At 40.4% G+C, this 18,218-nt stretch overlaps 1 protein-coding gene across 8 annotated transcripts in view; it reads right to left on the bottom strand.

Annotated features, from left to right (window-relative positions):
* The window catches only part of cobl (cordon-bleu WH2 repeat protein), a 57,451-nt gene that overhangs the window by 9,842 nt on the left and 29,391 nt on the right, over window positions 1-18,218 (bottom strand). For 7 of the 8 annotated variants that reach the window (XM_071468385.1, XM_071468389.1, XM_071468390.1 and 4 more), the window contains 2 exons: window positions 5,724-6,318; window positions 2,385-2,558 (listed from right to left, as the gene is read on the bottom strand). In XM_071468385.1, the coding sequence (XP_071324486.1) occupies window positions 2,385-2,558; window positions 5,724-6,318 (769 nt within the window). The remainder of the gene's footprint in view (window positions 1-2,384; window positions 2,559-5,723; window positions 6,319-18,218) is intronic. The other variant, XM_071468393.1, reaches the window with a different exon arrangement.

The raw sequence follows: 18,218 nt of genomic DNA, 5'->3' as shown, positions 1-18,218 counted from the left end.
CAGTCTTTAACTGTTTAATTGAAAAATGTCTTCCAAACAAATACTTTGATCTGCAATGACAACACAGATGAAAGTGTATGTTCATCATCATAAGTCTACAGGCTTAAGAAGCACACACACACTCACTAGGCTACACTTTTGCATCATAACTCTGTGACTTAGAACTTGCAGAGGATAAATTACATTTGACATAAAAATTGAATTATTTTCATTGAATTACCTTCTTAATCAGAACTAGCTGGTACATTGTTAATGAGAGGTAAAAATGAACAGTTGTCATCGCAAAAATGTAAAATCCTGCAGCATTGAGAAATGATTTGATTCTGTGACACCACAATAACTGCATTCACACAGTTCAAAACAAGCCATATGATTAAAAACAAGGGCTCCATTTCTTTGACATGTTCACCATTCAAAAAGAACAGTTAATTTTTTAAACATATATATATATATATATATATATATATATATATATATATATATATATATATATATATATATATATATATATATATATATATATATATATATATATATATACATATATATATATATATATATATATATCATAATGTAGTGCTCAAAATTGTAAACAAGTCATTTTTTATAAAGCAGTTTTCCCTTCAGGCCACTTTTCTTGCAGTTTTTCAGCAAAAGATCCAAATGATATACTTAGTTTTACTCTGAACCCCAAACAATTAACCCTTTTTGCACACAGACTCACTACAGACGGGTCGTATTGGATCTGTGCCCATCATTTCAAAGACAAGCTGTAAAGCATTCATGCAGCTATAAGCTGTCAAAGTACAAAAAAATCAATGTGTATTGTCAATGTGCTTTCAGTGTAGACTTGATGAGTTTCCTCGGGAGCAGGTCTTTTATTTTAAAATACACGAGCCACTACCACTTATAAGCAACATGTCATTGATAGATCACCCTTTCCATTTTAGTGCCAAAGGCAACATGCATTCAGGTCTCAGGTTTCTAAACTATCCCCAACACCACGCACAAAGAGAGAAACATACACTGTCCAACTATTGATCTGCAGATATCACATCACCAAAATATTGGCTGATAGTTACTGCATGGCCTTGCTTCATAACCTCATTTCAGCATGACACTCATCCATCACATAGTAACTGATACGTCCAGGGTTTAGCTCATCTGTCACTGTATAGTCTGCTGACCACATTCTATGTGTCCACTTTTAACTCAGCCCTGATCTCATGCATAATCAATGACAAATAGCAAATTAGGTTGAAACGCAAAACCACCAAAAGTATGTACATACATTTGTAGAAAAGAAAAGAAGAAGAAGAAATCAAACACAAAAAAAGTACTGCTTTACGAGCGACATTGGAGAGCATGACTTGCTTTCACTTGCGGCATCTTCTGTCCTCAACTGGATCAAATCCAAACCATCAAAAGGACAGATGCAGTGCAAAGCAGCTTCTGCGAGTGACACCAAGTGAGAGCAAGTCATAGAAATGAGACAATTAAAATCACGATAGAATTATATTGTAACAACAAATACAAGAGGACAGAGAAAACAGTAGAAAATCTCTTAAAAGAATGACAGTAGGATGGTGAATGTCAGAGGGATGTCCGGCAGAAAGGAGAAGGGCGGAGAAGAAGAAGCAACGGGAACTGAGGGATTGGCAAACAAAGGAAGGGTCGAGCCAGAGAGAGACTTCAGGAGTGTTTGGAGCGCAGACGCACAGGCCCACAGCAGTACACTACAAAGGAGGGTGCAGGGTGTGGAGTAAAGAAAAGAACAGATGTGATATGAGATGGATAGATCATGAACATTGCACTTGTTGGGAATGGCAATGAAAATAGCATCCAGAGAAAAACCTAAAAGTAAAGAGAGAAACAGAGTATAACAACCAGAAAAACCAAAAACACTAGTAGGAACACATCCAGAGAGAGATGGTGGCTTACATTATACATCTAATATTCTCCCATGTGCTGTATAGATGCAACATAAAAGGCACTCAAGATGATTGGTGTTGACCCCAGCCCTGGCCTCTGGGCCCAGAAGAAATAACAGGGCTTACAGGTTGACATTTATAGATATGAAGCACCTTGACCTCACATGGACCCAGTATCACTTAACACCTCAGCTGCCTGGGTCACTGATTGAGAGATGTAAAGCATGTGAGGACAGAGTGCAGTATTCACACACACACACACACACACACACACACACACACACACACACACACACAGGCACACAGGTTTGGCAGTAAAGGACAGCTGCAAAAATACAAACTCTGATTTAGACAAATCAAGTAAAAGTCAGAGAACCAGGAGAGCAGCTTCTATGAAAGAAAAGAAAGACCGAAGAGTGAAGGAAAGGGAGAGGCGGGCCATCTGGAACCTACACTGGGGAGCTGCTTCCTCCACCTCCAGGGGACTATCTGGGGAGTCACTTTCTGTGGGTTCTGTGGGAGGGGAAAGCGGGGGAGGAGTGGACGGAGCAGGGGGTAGAACAAGCTGTGGTGGTTCCCGAGCCGGGGAACGACGAGGTTTGGGTGGCGCTGGTTGATCAGTGGCTCCTAGAGAAGAAACAACATGCAGGCAGGGCAGGCAGTGCTGGTCATGGGGAACGTGACAAAAACAGCTTACATGCAAACTTCTTATCAAACTGAAAGTAGCAGAGAAAACATCAACATCAAGATCTTTGTCTTTTATTTATTCTATTCTTCTATTCTGTTCTTTATTTATTTAACATCTTGGCGGCTGTGCTTCACTTTTCTGGTGATGAAGTTTCTGTGGGCAGAAGTCCTTTATTTTTCCGCTGAGCCATGGAGGTTATCGCTGTTAAAGTACAGCAAATTACTCCAGTGTTTACAGTACACTCATTTGTAAGTTTTTACTATTGCTCCAGTGGATTTTCACAGTATGTGGTGGAGGGCTCCACCTTCGCAAAAAAGGTCTGGAGAATATCAGCTGAACTTTTAAGAAAACAATCAGTTAGCAGCTGCCTTCCAGTTTACATAAATCCAGTATCTTGTAAAACTCCCAGTTAAAAATAAATATGTCCCAAGAAGTGAACTGTTGTTTTATTGCTTAGCTGCCAACTTGTAATATGTGCAGGCCATGATACATAAAGCACAGGAGACAGGTGATGCTGACAGAAGTATGGACTGACAAATGGAATAAAATCCCAAAATAACATATTGGGATGTAGTTGCAAAAATACAATTACTGTAAAACAGCACTGCTGAAATGCAGCTACTGAAATCTCCTTCTAAGGCTTGTGATGCACCAGTGTGCAGTGTCTTAGTCAGCAGGTGCTGTCAATGGGCCGCTTTATCTGTTTACTCTGTTGATGACAACAGGAGGGAACTGAAACAGCAGGCAGAGCTGAGATGATAAACTACACCATCACAACCCTGACAGCCTCTGGAGCACACACAAACACACACACGCACACACACGCACGCTGCACAGAGCTGCACTGATCCCTCAACAGGGGTATTACAGTGTATCACTTCATCATGAAGTTGTTGTGAAAAGAAAAGAATTCTACAATTGACATATACATGTTTTTAATTTAACTACTAAAACGTTGTTCTCTCTTTTCAACCAAGCTGAAGCTTTGAATTCAGACTGACATAAACACTGACATAATGTATTCCCCTGTGTCAGTACATACACTATCAGCACACCCTTGAATACACATGCATACACACAGACAGACATTTGACGCTTCTACAGCACCTTGAAGATATAAGGTATATGTTGCCTAATATCAGGTGCTAGATAGTGTAAAACTAAGATTTAAGAAAAAGTACTAGAGTAACCCTGTTCTCCACTGTTGCAGCTCCACCTCTGTTAATTTAGAATTTGAGATCTTTATCACAGAGCCTCCCAGAGCAAATGACAAACAGTTAACAGTTTGACATACACATCAATTTTGCTAAAGATGAAAGGCTAAATAAAACCTACATAAATGAAAGACTAAATCAAACCTATATAAATGGGAGACTAACTTAAACCTAATAAATGTAATGTGTACATTTCTGTCTGTGCCTAAACAAGCATGAGGGCAACACCCTATACTGCAGGGTGTAGTTGTCTAGCCCTAACGTGTATAACAGCTATTCATTCACTGTCAATTCATTCACAATTCACATGTACTGTTCATGTATATGTGCAGTTGTCAGCCTGCGATGAGAAATATTTTATAGTCAGTGTGAAAAGTTGAAAAGTTGATGCTGAGGTTGTCTGTAGGACAAAAGAGAGAGTTTTTACAGAGAATGTGGCTTTGGGAATAAAACTATTTTAGTACAAATACACATTTTAAAGTGAATACTTTCGAACACATTGTATAGGGGAACAAAGGAAACTGAGAAAAGGAAGGGACTCAAAGCCAAAGAGAAGAGAGAAGGTGATGCACTGTCAGCAGAGTGTCAGGACTGAGGAAAAAGAAAATCAGCTTGGTCTATAAATTTATTAATGATCCTCGTTCTGTCTGTTCTATCCTGTCTAATGCACGAACCTCCTCATACTTCATCCTTTCTCTTGCTTTCATCTGCCTGTCCATCATCCTCCACTCCTTAAAACCCCCCCGAGTCCCCTTGTTTCTACCTCACTACCCTGTCATCCCGCTGCAAAAACCTTCCCATGCTCCTTTCTCTGAACTTCATTCTGCTACTCTCACCTTTCTCATCCCTTTTCTGAGGTCTGCAGCTCTCTCATCTCTGCCCCCGTCAGACATGACAGCCCTCTGCTGCAATCTCACTCCGCTACAGAGAAAGATCTAGGTTATATAAAGATCAATAGGAGGGCCAGCGAAAGTTCATGTAGAGCCTGTTTAAATCTGCACTTGATGTGTCTGACTTTATATCAGCCAGCTTTGACGGTTTGTGTAAGCAAAAAAGAAGGAAATAATAGAAGGATAAAGATAAAGAGAGGGATAGAGAGAAAGATAACAACGTGAGGGATTGATAAGTGTGGGCAAGAGACAAGAAGTGTATTGTCTCATGACCTATGATGAAAACCAGCTCCACTAGTTCCTGTACTTTAGCCATGACGCGCGCGCACACACACACACACATACACACACAGGCACATAGGTTATGTGCGTCATTCTTGACAGTTTAAGTTTCAGGCCTTGCAGCAGTGTGACAGCTCAGTTCTCCAGGGCAGACATTCAGTCACTTTCTAACAGGCAGAAAACCTCTACAGGCAACTTCTGACTGTCTCACTTCTTTAACATACACAGACAGTGTTTACCATCACTGTCAACAGTTCAGTCATCAACAGCCAGGCTCATTTTCTCTGATGAATATAAATGCTTTGTTTACTGTGGTGTGAAGATGTGATATGCCATTTGGTGTAACTTGAAACAAAGAATGACATACGGCACATATGAAAACAACAGGAACCTGTAGATCTCATAACAGCTTCGATGAGTGAAGTGCTATGTTTGATTTATCATTGCTAATATTCTGTTTAAAAATGTAATAGTCGACCTGGGTTAGTGTGAAAAAGAAGGAGATGTTGGACAACTATTCAAACACAATAGTTTTTGTCATCACTAACAAAGGAAAAATACTTGGTAATTCTAGTATGTTTTGGATGGATTTTTACAGATAAATTTCACACTATTTATCTCTAAATTTGTTGCATCTAAACTCAAGTCTTCAAATGTCAGCCGCTGTTCTGTGTCACATGGATTTTTGGACATGCTGTGTTGAATGTTTGTTATTTACCCATTGCGCTGTGTCTGTTGTTCTCAACTTCATCCAGTTTAAGGTTGAGGGCTGACTCCGTCTCAGACCTGGAGCTGCTGGTTGAGGTCACCTCTTGATTTAATTTGGCAGCTGTGCTGCTAGACTTCTCTGATTCCTCCATCCTGCTGCTGGAGCTTTTAGTAGCGGGCTGGACCCGCACAGATCCGCTCCCTGTGCTGCTGGTGAGGGTGCTGCAGTGGGAACCGGCCTGGTCTAGGTCAGCATCTGAGTCATCAAGGCTGTGGCTGAGTTCAGAGCTGGAATCCTGGAGAGCCAGGCTGTTGGTGGTGCTGCTGCTTGGGGTTGGGGAGCTGGCGGTTGGTGTGGCAGCTTGTACTGCTGTTTTCAAGGGGACTGGTTTTATTGTTTGCATTACCACAATGGTAGAGGAGGCTGGAACTGACTGTGCCAACTTGGTGCGGAGGGCTGGGGTATATGTATCAGCAGCATCGCTATCAGGAGTGGGAGCAGGGGAGGTTGAAGTGTCATCGAAGCCTGGGGTGATGGATGCTGGTGTGGGAGGAGGGGCTGGAGCCTTTCTTTTCCTCTGCTGGCTTTCTGAGCCAAGACCCATCTAATTGAAAAGGAGAGGGACAGTAGAAAGTTCACTGTGAGCACCTTGTGCATGTGTGTTTGTGTGTGTGAGGTCTGCCTATAAATCAGCCTTTAAATTCAGTCTGCCAGGACTGAAGTAGAGTTTACTACTGAGTAATTAAAATCAAGTGGAGTTCTGGCAGGCATCTGAGTCTCAAATGCATCAGAGTGCCAACATTCCTTTTAAATTATCCTAAAACAAGGCACACGAATGGCCGGCAGTGAAACAGTTAATGTGATGCAGTGTTACTGTGACAGTACATACTGATACGTGCATTTCACTGTGGTGTTTTCTCAATTAAACATTATTCAAATGTAACATTGTCTTGCTGAATTACTGGCAGTGCTGAATCACTGATGACTTCAGGGGGTTGCACAGACAACACAGTGACAGGTCAGTTATCAACACATGTCATTTCCTCCTCGTGTGTGCAAGCACAAAACAAACAAATATTACTATTATTAGCAGAGACCAATCTAAGTAACTCAGGCAAGAAGTCAATGGTAGAAAAGTGACATTCAGTTTAGCAGGGAAGCAAGTGTTTGAGCAGAATTTTGTCAGCTGATAATTCATATCATTCATACTGTTTTATGTTTTTTTTTTAATAATCATGAAACCAGAATAAATTCTGACTATTTAGGGAGAATTCTTTTATAGAGAAACATGTAGAAGAGGAGGATAAAGAAGGAAAGAAGGACATGTAGAGAGCGCCAAAAAAATGATAAAACTACGAACTAACAGGTGGGAAGTGATTGTACTCTCTGTTCAGTCAGCTTTCTAAGAATCAGTATAAAAGGTAAGTGGGCAGGTTGGAACAGTACAGATGTCCTGTTTTCAAGAAATCCAAATTACTGCAGCAGTGTGCAACTTTTCTTCACTGTGAGACTCTACAGAGAACATGCCTGAAGCTGAATGTAGTGTTGCATCATGCAGCAGGACAAGAGAGAGATCAGGCCACCTTGCCTTTCTGCAGGCAAACTGGGTTCACACATGTGAACTCAGTGAACTCACTGCATGGCATTCTGTGGAAAACCAAATGGCCCCCCAACTGGTTGTCTTTCTCCTCCTCGGTCTCCTGCTTCTCTCCCTCTCTGGCATTCATACATACATGAATACAGACTTACCAGTGATGTGGGCCAAAGTTGAAGCTGAAATGGATGACTGACTTGCCTATGAAGATGGATGTGTGTGTGTGTGTGTGCGTGTGTGTGTGTGTGTGTCTGCGTGTGCATGCATGTGTGCCAGCATGTTTGTGTGTGTGTTCCCTGCAGAGTGAAACATAAGACTGCAGCCAAGCCCTGCTATGAAAGGAAGAGAGCTGTGACCTCAACACACATGCACATGCACACACACTTTTCTGTGTGACTGTATGAACACATACACACTCTCACATATGCCCACGAGTGCACACACACACATGAGATGAGAAGGAACAGTATATCTCATATGTCAGACTGAGCTGGGGTGTATGGATTAGGGGGTTGTTAAGGGTTGCAGGGTTACATGTGTTCTGCTCTCATGGGCTTATTGGCGCCATGACTGGGAACGCAGCATGTACTTAAGATTGTTAGAGACTGAAGCCAAGACTCAAGAATCTTATTATACCACATTCAAGCTGACTGTAATATGATTATGTATACACTGCGTTGTTTATGTGTGCTGTTTACTGATTCTACATTTGCAGCAACTGGTGTTACACGGAGGAGAATAGCTGTACATCATTGGGGATGATGGTCTTAGACAGTGGTTGATAAGGAAAATGCCTTAAACCTTTGAAGCTTTGACTGTTGCCATGGCAATCAACGTCCAATCACTACTTGAATGATGTGTTTTTTAATCATTATTGTAATTAATATTGTTGAAAAAATGCTGTCTACACATTTTTAAATAATCTCAGTAAAGAAGAAGTTCTTCAAGTTGTTTTTGTTTCAATAATGACAATTGCTGGTGGGAACATAATGCTTTGGTTTGTATGTTGGTATGACTAGGTCGTGACTAACTAAAATATTAATAAAATGAATTGAATTCAATTGACTGGGGGAAGGTCAAAACATAATTAAATTACTAATTAATTTAATGCTGCACTAAGCAGTAGGTCAGATGACAGATGATATTTCCCTCTGGAGTTGCTGAAGATCAATATAAAGCTAAAAGTAGAATGAATATCGGACTTGCACCTAAAGGAGTTGTTTGTAAGTTTTGCTATTGGCACATAGCTAATGTTAACATTAGCTTTAGCTATCACTGCATTTACAAGACTAAAGGTTATAATATGCCCCCTGAGCAACACTACCTCCATCCTACTACCACCACAAAGTGATGGGACACTCCAGCTGGACTGGGGCTAGCTGGTTAGCTTGCAGTGGAAGACAAGAAGCAATAAAAATAGAAGCAAAACAAGAGTTAACATTGGCGAGGCTTTCCACCGCTGGAGACAGCTCTGATCGAGTAAAAGAATAAAGTTTGATGCTGAACTTGCAATGTTTATTGTGGACTGGTAAGTAAACAGCTTTTAATGCCAACGTTGGCTGTGTAGCAATAGCAAAACTTACTAATATTTCCTTTAACAGATGACCAGAAACATGACTCCAAATTAATGCTCATGTTACTGAATGTGTAAATAGACAACTGTTTGCCATCAAATAAGCATAATAATTTATATGGTGATAAAGTATCACTGTTGTGCTTGTTTCACGATCCCCAAGTGGGCAAAAATTAAATAATGCTGCTTACAAAATAATTTATGTTTTTCATTATTCCGAGGCTTCAGTTAAAAGCTAAGCTCCACTGTTTTTAGTCATAAAGGTCAGTTTACTATTCATGGAGAGTGCTGTTTAGTCTGTGAAAAGCTTTGTCAAAGTTTGTCAAGTCTGGGACAATAACCTTGAAAATGCTGTCATGTCTGGCTTAGGGTTGCAAGCTTGAAAATTAAAAACAAAAGCATCAAGCACACAGAGACAGAGTTTGACCTGTCTGTATATCTAAGTCGGGATATCTTCGCCTCCCTCTGTCAGTGCCCCTTTAATGTAACCTGGACTCACCTGTCTCTGCACTGTCAAGTGACCGATATCTCGATATCTGTCTGTATCTTGTACCTCAATCCCATGCAGTGGAGCTCGGTTACATTTGATTGGTGTTGCTCTAACCACTGTTATTACTAAAGCAATATTATGTAAATGTTCAAACAGTTTTAACACACAGACCTCAGTTTAATTGGAAATAACCGAGGTCTGCGTGATGTGTCTGTGTGCTTGTGTCTGTGTGTGTGTCATATTGAAAGCTTTTGAATGATCTCAGTGGCTCCACAATGAGAATCATTCTGCAGACTTCACACACTCTCCACCTTTAAAACACTCTGTTCATTCATGTCTGGAGGATAAGCTGTGTTTGAGTACCCTTGAGCCCATTGTTGAATGTACCATTGTGAAATTGTCATTGTCATTTTGACAGTTTAATTTGTTAAATATCTTGAGATAAAGCAACAAAACACCTATGAAGTGTCTTGACAGAAGCAGAGGCATTTACAGATCCATCAGGGTATGTGAGAGGTTTTTTTTTTCTTTCCAGAGTTGGACTCATTGTCAGATTGTTAAAACTCTGACTAAGAAACTGTAGAACAACAAAACTTATTTGCATTAGGTGTTGTTTGACACACCTACACCTGACTGAACTTCTGGAGCTTCAGCAGAAATACCAGCTCCCATCTGAGGTGACTGCTGAAGATCTGGCTGAGCTGCTGGTGAAGCAGAACAAACACACACTGAGAGTCCAGTGAGTTACTGGGTCGCATAAACACACTTAGCCTGAACTCTGCTCATGTCACACCAGTCTGTGTGTAATGAAGATTGTGTCTTCTTTCTGTTTGAAGGCTCTGGGAGCTTGAACTGAAGGACCCTGATGAGGATGAGGCCAGACCTCTTCTCAAGCTGTCAGGACCGCAATCCTGAGATCTCACAGTATTTTGTGTCAGCTGTTACATTAGTCATAATTTCCCCTGTAAATATGTCCAGTCTGCTCAGCATATCATATTCCTTGTTTCAGGTGTTGAAGTTGAAGATGAAGCCAGATGGCTGCTCAACTCACCAGAGACCAGCCCTCCTCAGATTCAGAGTCAGATTTGACATAGATTTATTATCAGTTGTCAGCGCAGTTGTTGTGATGTTTCTGCGCTGTTGTGAGGTGGTTTTAAAACAAACTTTGAATGGCTGTCGCCTACGGACACGATCAAGATCATCAGCCAGGCTCCTGTTAGACAGGGTTACACCAAGACGTCCTAGTGAAGAGGCTCAATGGCTTTGAAGCTGAAGTGCTGAGCACCATCAGTGTTGCACTGTGTGCTTTTTCAGCCTTGGACCTTCCCAAATTTGCCGGTGTCTATGAAAACTGACAAGGACAGGACCCCACAAGCAGACATGGTGGATGGTGTAGAGAGGGCAATCAACCCCGATGAAGACTTGAACAAGGAGCATCTTCTTCTCTACCTGCTCCTCTGACCCCACCTGTTGGGTCATCCCTGCAGTACTGGACCAGACAGCCGCTGCTGAACCCCCTGCCAACACTGTCATCTAGAGCGACTTGAACAACAGCCTGGATGAAGCAGAGGAACAGCCAGTGCCAAGCCCAAAACCAGACTCTGCTGTGGTTTTGGCCCGCCACATCTTGTGGCCCTCACTGATCGAGCTCCTGCCATAACTGCCGTCTGGGTTGAACAAGTACAGCAGCCTACTCCTAACCAGGAACCAGACTCTAGCCAGACCAGATATTTGTTGGTTGCCCACCAGACACTCTGCTGTGGTATCAGTTCCACCAGCTCGTCTCACCCCACCTCCTGTCACCACTGTGAAGCAGGCCAACATAAGCCTCTGCCAGGATGAAGCTTCTTCAGTTGGTTCACAAAGCTGTTTTCATGTTTGTTTTCATTTTCAAGTAATAGATTCATTGTTGCATTGCAATCAGTCTGTATCAGTCAGGTTCATTTATTGTACACACCTACAGGAAGATACTAATTAATTAAAAGCTGATTTAAAAACAATTATTTTTCCGCACAGAAAACCAGAAATAACAAAAAATTAAGGAGTCTTATTGATTTTTTAACCCAATTGTGATATTGATATTTAGGAGTAAGATAATTTAAGATATAAACTAAACTAAACTAAACTCAATTTACATTTACATTAACACATAACATAAACATTTAGGATCCCTTAAATTTGGTTACTATACTGTACTGAGATGGGACATTTAACAGTTGAAAAATAAAGCTCTCTCTCTCTGGTGAACAAATATATAATGGTGACACTGCTCACAAAAAATCTTAAATATATCTTTGGCATTTGTGGACTGTCAGCCTCTTCACTGATACTAATATATCTCAATCTGCAATGAGCTACTTTCAGCCAAGTGAGTGGTTTATCTCTTATTGAAAAAAAAAAAAAAAAGGTAACAAATGAGCCCCCTGAGGTGCGGAGAGAAATGGTTCATATGAAATCAAGTTTTTCAGCTTTACCTTTCTACTCATGAGTTTTCTAACATGAGCAAAGCGAAAAACCACAGCTGGTGAGATGTTTTATGGTTTTTAAACACTGTTTATCTTAGCACACTAATACTATTACAAAAAACATGATCAACAAGTCACTATTGGTCCATTTGTTTCTAATGATTCAGAGAGAGGTGAGGTCATCATCCACCATCTGATTATCTGACTTCCTTGTTTCAATGTCTACAGAACCTTCAGTCATAAGAACAAAATAAAGAACCGATTACAGCCATTCAAAGCTTTTCTGTTCTCTGCAATATTTTTCTCTGATTCATGGGGGATGGACTGAAGACTGGTTAAATCTATTATTGAGAGACAGATACACTGCAGTAAAAATGCTGTAGTGTTGTTTATTGTTTCATTATGCTCACTAATAAGTAAGCATAGCGAAACTAAAAGGTAGCAGAGAAAATGAAAAAAACAAATTGCTCACATTTATTGGTCAATTTAATGTGTAACCAGAGTCTCTCCCACCCATCACAACTAGTTGGAGCAGAGGCGTGCTTCCTGACCAAGCTGTTATTATCTATCAACATGCTTCTTTGGTTAACCCTAACCCTAACCCACAATTGAGAGATTTGTGTACATAGGTATATTTTTAAGGGAATGTGCCTTTACACAAAAGTGCGTAGAAGGCCATACCAGGACAGTCTGGTGTGTCCATTAAATTTTTCCACTCCATGGTTTGAGAGGCAAAGGGCCCCATGTTGGAGCATGTTGATCAGATAGGGCCACCCATGGAGGCTTCAACCTGGTGGCGTGACCATTCATCACTTGTTTTGTAGGACTCTTGATGGGTGAGGGGCTTTGTAACAGGGCAACATTACAGCGCTAATGTGGAATGTGAAATGGAGTATGTGTGTGTGTGTGTGTGTGTGTATACACTGTATATGTGTGTGCCTGAATATGTCAGCATGCATGAGTACATTCATATATGCATGTGTGTGTGCACAGAAGTATGTGTATGTATGTGCGTGTCAGAGATAATAATAGCAGCTGAACTGTCTCAACACTGCGGGGGCACCAAGGTCAAAAACATCCTAACAGTAGGCTGCAGGACAGTTAGCGTGTGTTAGGGTTATTGTGTGTGTGTTATAATGAACATATGTGGCTGTGCATGTTTGATGAAAGGAGTTTTATGTTAAAGGTCTTAACAATGTGTGTGTGAAAAGGAGGGGCGGAGAAGAGGCTAGCTAAGGATAAGGAGACACATGGCTGACCCACTTCCATTGTCATCTACTTTGTCCCACTAACCCACTGAAATTTAATCTTTTCTTCACCTTTTCCCCACATTTATGGTGATGTGCAGTGGGTCAGGGGTTAGAGGAATCAGAGAAAAATAATACACATTATCACTAGTAGTGGTAGTAGTAATAAAGTGAATAATTTGTCAACAATATAAACTTAAAGTCAAATTAGAAATCACTTGGAAATTTAATGCTTGTCTGCTATACACAAAATCTGCATAGCTTAGGTTAAACTGGCAAAAAACATTGCAATTGCAATATATACAGTTTCTATATATCTCTTTGCCACAGTTTAGAGGGGTCATAAACCACACAGGTTCAGATGCAGCCACAGGCAGTTGAAGACTGACACAAACATAGATTCGCTTCATTCGTTTGTCCCATCTGTGCTGGCTGGGGTCATACACAAGATGTTTTGACAGCTTCAAGTGCAAACAAATCCTGTCCTACATAGGCCTCATGGCAGGGTGACGTGTACCCCTATTCCTGGCCCCTAACTCACACTTTCACAATCTTCAAGGTCAGTGCATAAGAATAGAAAGCTCATAGTGCCCACCTAGAATACACTTCAGGCACCACAGCCACAAGACCAAGCACACGTACAGCACACAGGACATGTTGTACATAATCACTATAAATAGTGATCACTATAAATAGGGATTATGTTGTCAGTAGACATGTGTATAACAAAGCTAAAATTCAACAACATAAGAGTAAATGAGGTCAAACTAGAACCACCACATCGCAGTTGTATGTCTCCACCAACCAGACAAGTTGCAGTAAACATGGTCACAATCGCCCCCTCTGTTCCTGAGTTATGGCCAGAAAAGTGTTTTTTCAGAACATTACGACGTCACAGCGAAGTGCATTAGACACTTGTTTGAAATTGTTTCATAATTAGGGTCCTATGGCCAAAAACATATTTTTGTAAGGTCACATTGACCTTGACCTTTGACCACCAAAATCTAATCAGTTCATCCCTGAGTCCAAGTGAGACATTGTGAGAAATTCCCTCAAGGCGTTCCTGAGATATCTCATTCACCCAAAAATATCATGCCTCCAGCCACGGCTGTCACCAGCGCGAAGGTATAAAAAATAGATTAGAGTACTACCTACTGCACTGTGTGTCAAAAGCTACTTTTTCCATTGCTTTAAAGATTTCAACTTTACACTTGTGCTCAATCAGTCTACAGGGAAACAACCAGCAAGAAGATAAACTGTAAAAGATTCTGTTCTAATGTTAAAACACAGCTAATGGTCAATCCAATGGTATCCAAAAATCAGATGTACTGTAACTGACTCATATATGCATGTGTAACTGAGCCCGCAAATCTCAGATTAAGATCTAAATACAACACATGGTATATTACATCTCTTTGTCAGTTACATCTAGACATGGCTCTCGCCTCACAAGAGACAGAGCATTTGCTATTTTCAACTGTAGCGCAAATGAACAAAAAGAGCAGCTCTAAAGGAAGGATGAAGGATAGAGGATGAGGATGAACGGAGGCAGGGCTCCCTGTTTTCTTTGGCAGCAGAGATCTCTACTTTTTCTTTGCTCCAAACTGATTCAACAAAACCTGTTTTGTTCTTTGAGAATACACAAAAATACAGTAGAGACATGTGGCAGATGGGTAAATATCCGTTTCTACATCTTTCCAGACCTCTCTTGACCTCTCAGGTCAGGAACACCCAGGTTACGTTCTGTCTTTCTGTGTTTGCATTGCTTTTCTTATTTTTACCCTCCCTTATTTTGCTCTCTTGTTCTCTCACAGACTCTTATCTGACCAAGGCTAAGCCTATCAAACCACAAATACAACAGAGACTAACAGCTTAGAAACCCAACAACAATATGACTGACCTTCTTTGTTTATGTTGTTAAATGGAGGGTGTATTCATTGGGTGAAGCTGTGACCAGACCCAAAGAAAGCGTTGTAATGGAGACAAAAGATAGTGTATGCCGCAAAAGAAAAGCTGTTATCCAGGGAAACAAAAATGAAATGAAAAAAACAGATGGATAGCAAAGAAGAAAAACCAAAGCAAAGAAATAAAGACGGTAAAATTTACAGATACTCTGTATTACTGAACACAGATCCAGTAGCAACTTGTGCTTTGTCTGGCTGATTGAACCAGAGCTGTGCATTAGAGCAGATTAAAGTTAGCTACCGTTATAGACAATTACAGGACTGATGGATGGCTGTGAAAAACAAGCCTCCCTCTGCTGCCAACTCTCTATTTTCGCAGGGTGACAGATCATCAGGAGGAAAAACGTAGCCAGCTCGATCAATCAAGGAGCCACACAGACACAGGCAGGCTTGCAGAATGCACAAAAACCAATTCATCCAACACAGAGAAGTATTTTTGGCAGACAGCTCCGACTGCCATGTTGTTTAACATACATGTGATATGGCATACATACAATGCAAACACACATCCTCATGTCCAGACAGCTGTCCCAGATACAAAAAGCTGTTAAAGTACACAGAGAAAATACTTTAACCATACTGCTGTCACTCGCACTATTGCAAACTGCCAAAATTAAGATCTGATCAGCAGTCGCATCGTTATCAGAGCTGTTCTGGGCAATTTTCTGTCAGATCTGACGACTGGATTTCCCTTGAGAAATTTAACCTCATTCAGATGCAACAGTGTTTCTACTACCATGGTTCATTTGTGTTCTTCCAACTGAGAGACAAGTCAACAGAATTTAATTCCCACAGCAGTATTCACTGGTCTTAACATAAAGGATGTAATGTGAAATTATGAAATGTCTGTCCTCTTCCCTCTGGCTCATATCTCCCCTTCCCTGGCTTTAGGTTTCACAAGAAACAGACAGCCTGCTTACTGCTGCTGATCTTATTACTCTTTCACCTTCTGCTCCTTAATGCTGCTTGTCCTCTGGTAAACTTTTACCCTGCTGTGTCCTTACAGTCTGTGGTTCTTCTGTGAGGTAAAGGCCTAATTTTATGCTGTAATGCATTTTTGAAATATGGCCCAAAAGCTTATACATTCTTAATATCGCACAACTTAAACGCACATGTCTAAACCCTTTTAGGACCTGATGTTACCTTACTTTGACTTTCTCCCTCTCTACGTGACTCGGTTTCTCTCTTTTTCTCTTAATCCTCGCTCTCATTCTCTGCTTCAGTTGTTCTGTCTTTATCTTTCACTTCTTTCGCGCACACAGCACAACACACATGAGCACAAATGCACTTACTCAAGAAGCACCTTCTGTTACTGAGCAGTGAAGCAGAAAGCTCAGAATTTATGTGAACTCCTTTATCACAAGAGGCAATGTAGACATGGCTTCCTTTCCAAACCACAATAACAGATTGCCTATCACTACTGGAAAAACCCTCAAAAAAAACAAGGTTGTGTTTCTCTGAACTCAGTGTTCCAAAACATAATTTAATTCAGTGCTGCTCTCATAAAGACAGTCGCAGATTGTTGAGTCAAAGTTTTATATAGTCTGATACCACAAAGTGTGTGTCAAAGGATGAAATAAAACAATAATGAACTACATTAGCAAAATATAAAAGTTTAAAATGTGAGATAAAATAAATATAAAACATTCTAAATATTTAAGAATATATGAAAAAGTATAAGGAAATACAACAATACAAAATATGCACATGATCAACATATTGTTAATTGTAGAGATGAGGAAACAAAACTGTGAACTTCTCTGACTCCATGATGACTCCACCATGTGAGACCATCTGATTCTCCTACAGTCGAAGATGACTTTACACTCTTCCTGGAATCCTGTGTCATCTGTTTTTAGTGCCCTTGCTATTCCCATTCTCACTCCTGTATATAGCAACCTGCCCCTCAGACACTGAAAAAGGTCACCGATCTTCTTTCACTACTGTAAACGAAACAAGATCTTAAACAGATATGTTAAAATGCTTGTTTCCCTGACATCAATCCAAATGGTGTAAAAAAAAAAAAAATCTAATTTCCACCATGAATGTAACAATCAACAATCTGTTGATTATGTGCATATTTTATATTGTTGTACTTTTTATATATTTTTAAATATTGGTCACTCAAAATAAATCTACCTGAGAAGGCTGCATTGGCCAAGTGTTGAGGCAAGTTTACATTATGGTTATGTCACAGGTATTAAGCCCAACCAGAGGACTTGAATCACCAACAAGTGAAGCAAAGTGCAAGGGACAGAGCCACAGTGCAATATCATTAATAGCTCAAAAAATATATTCTGAATTGTTCATTCGTGAAAAAATATGACAATATCGACAATTTGACCTATATTTACACAGTCAACTATAAAGAGATTATGACCCTCCTGATTTTGTCAATGATGTTAATCTTACCATATTCTTACTATGATTTAAATGACCACCCTTAGTGATCTCTGCCTCTCCAGAGGCTATTTGAAGCATTTAGTTTCATTATAACAATCTCATCATCCTTATAGCTTATATTACCATGTCACTGTCCATTACTGTGTCTTCTAAGCTACAATTAGTCGACCACCTAAGTTTTTCCAGTGCAGAGGGAGGTCTATAATGAGGAGAGTCATCATGGGAAGCTGTCCTCAGATGACCTGCTATGATGTAGCTAATCCTCCTCGCTCTCAAAGGCAAACCAGGACACATGCACATTCTTGTACTGTATGTACAGACTTCAGGTAGGATCAAAACACAAATAAGCACACGGCAGAACAGATCAAGTGTTTTTAGTGAATGACAGGTCTGAGTCAGCGAAATCCAACAAAAATACAGCAACAACAAACTGTTCATTTGTTGTGATCAGATGCGTGTGAGTTCTGGCTCACTTCCAGCCCATCCCTCATAAACAAACCTGTATCTGAACTATCTTATTCCAAAAAGTATAGCGTGACATCTATTTTCACTAGAGCTTGAAAATGCTGTAGATGATGTGCTCCTCCACTGATGAGCAAAGTGGTTTTTTTTTTATTGCAGCTTAATACCACCTCCAGCAACTACAAGTGCCAAATTTCATCAAAATGTGACAGTGCACCTTGGATTCTGATTGTGATTTGATTTGATGTGCAGTTGTTCAACAGATCCAACTCATGCAGAGCTCTTTAACGCCAATGCCCCTGACTA

The sequence above is a fragment of the Trachinotus anak genome, unplaced genomic scaffold (assembly GCF_046630095.1).
Source record: "Trachinotus anak isolate AG129_WGS33_773 ecotype Australia unplaced genomic scaffold, CSIRO_AGI_Tana_v1 ptg000032l, whole genome shotgun sequence".
In the NCBI taxonomy this organism is placed as follows: Eukaryota; Metazoa; Chordata; class Actinopteri; order Carangiformes; family Carangidae; genus Trachinotus; species Trachinotus anak.
This window is presented reverse-complemented; position numbering and strand designations above follow the sequence as displayed.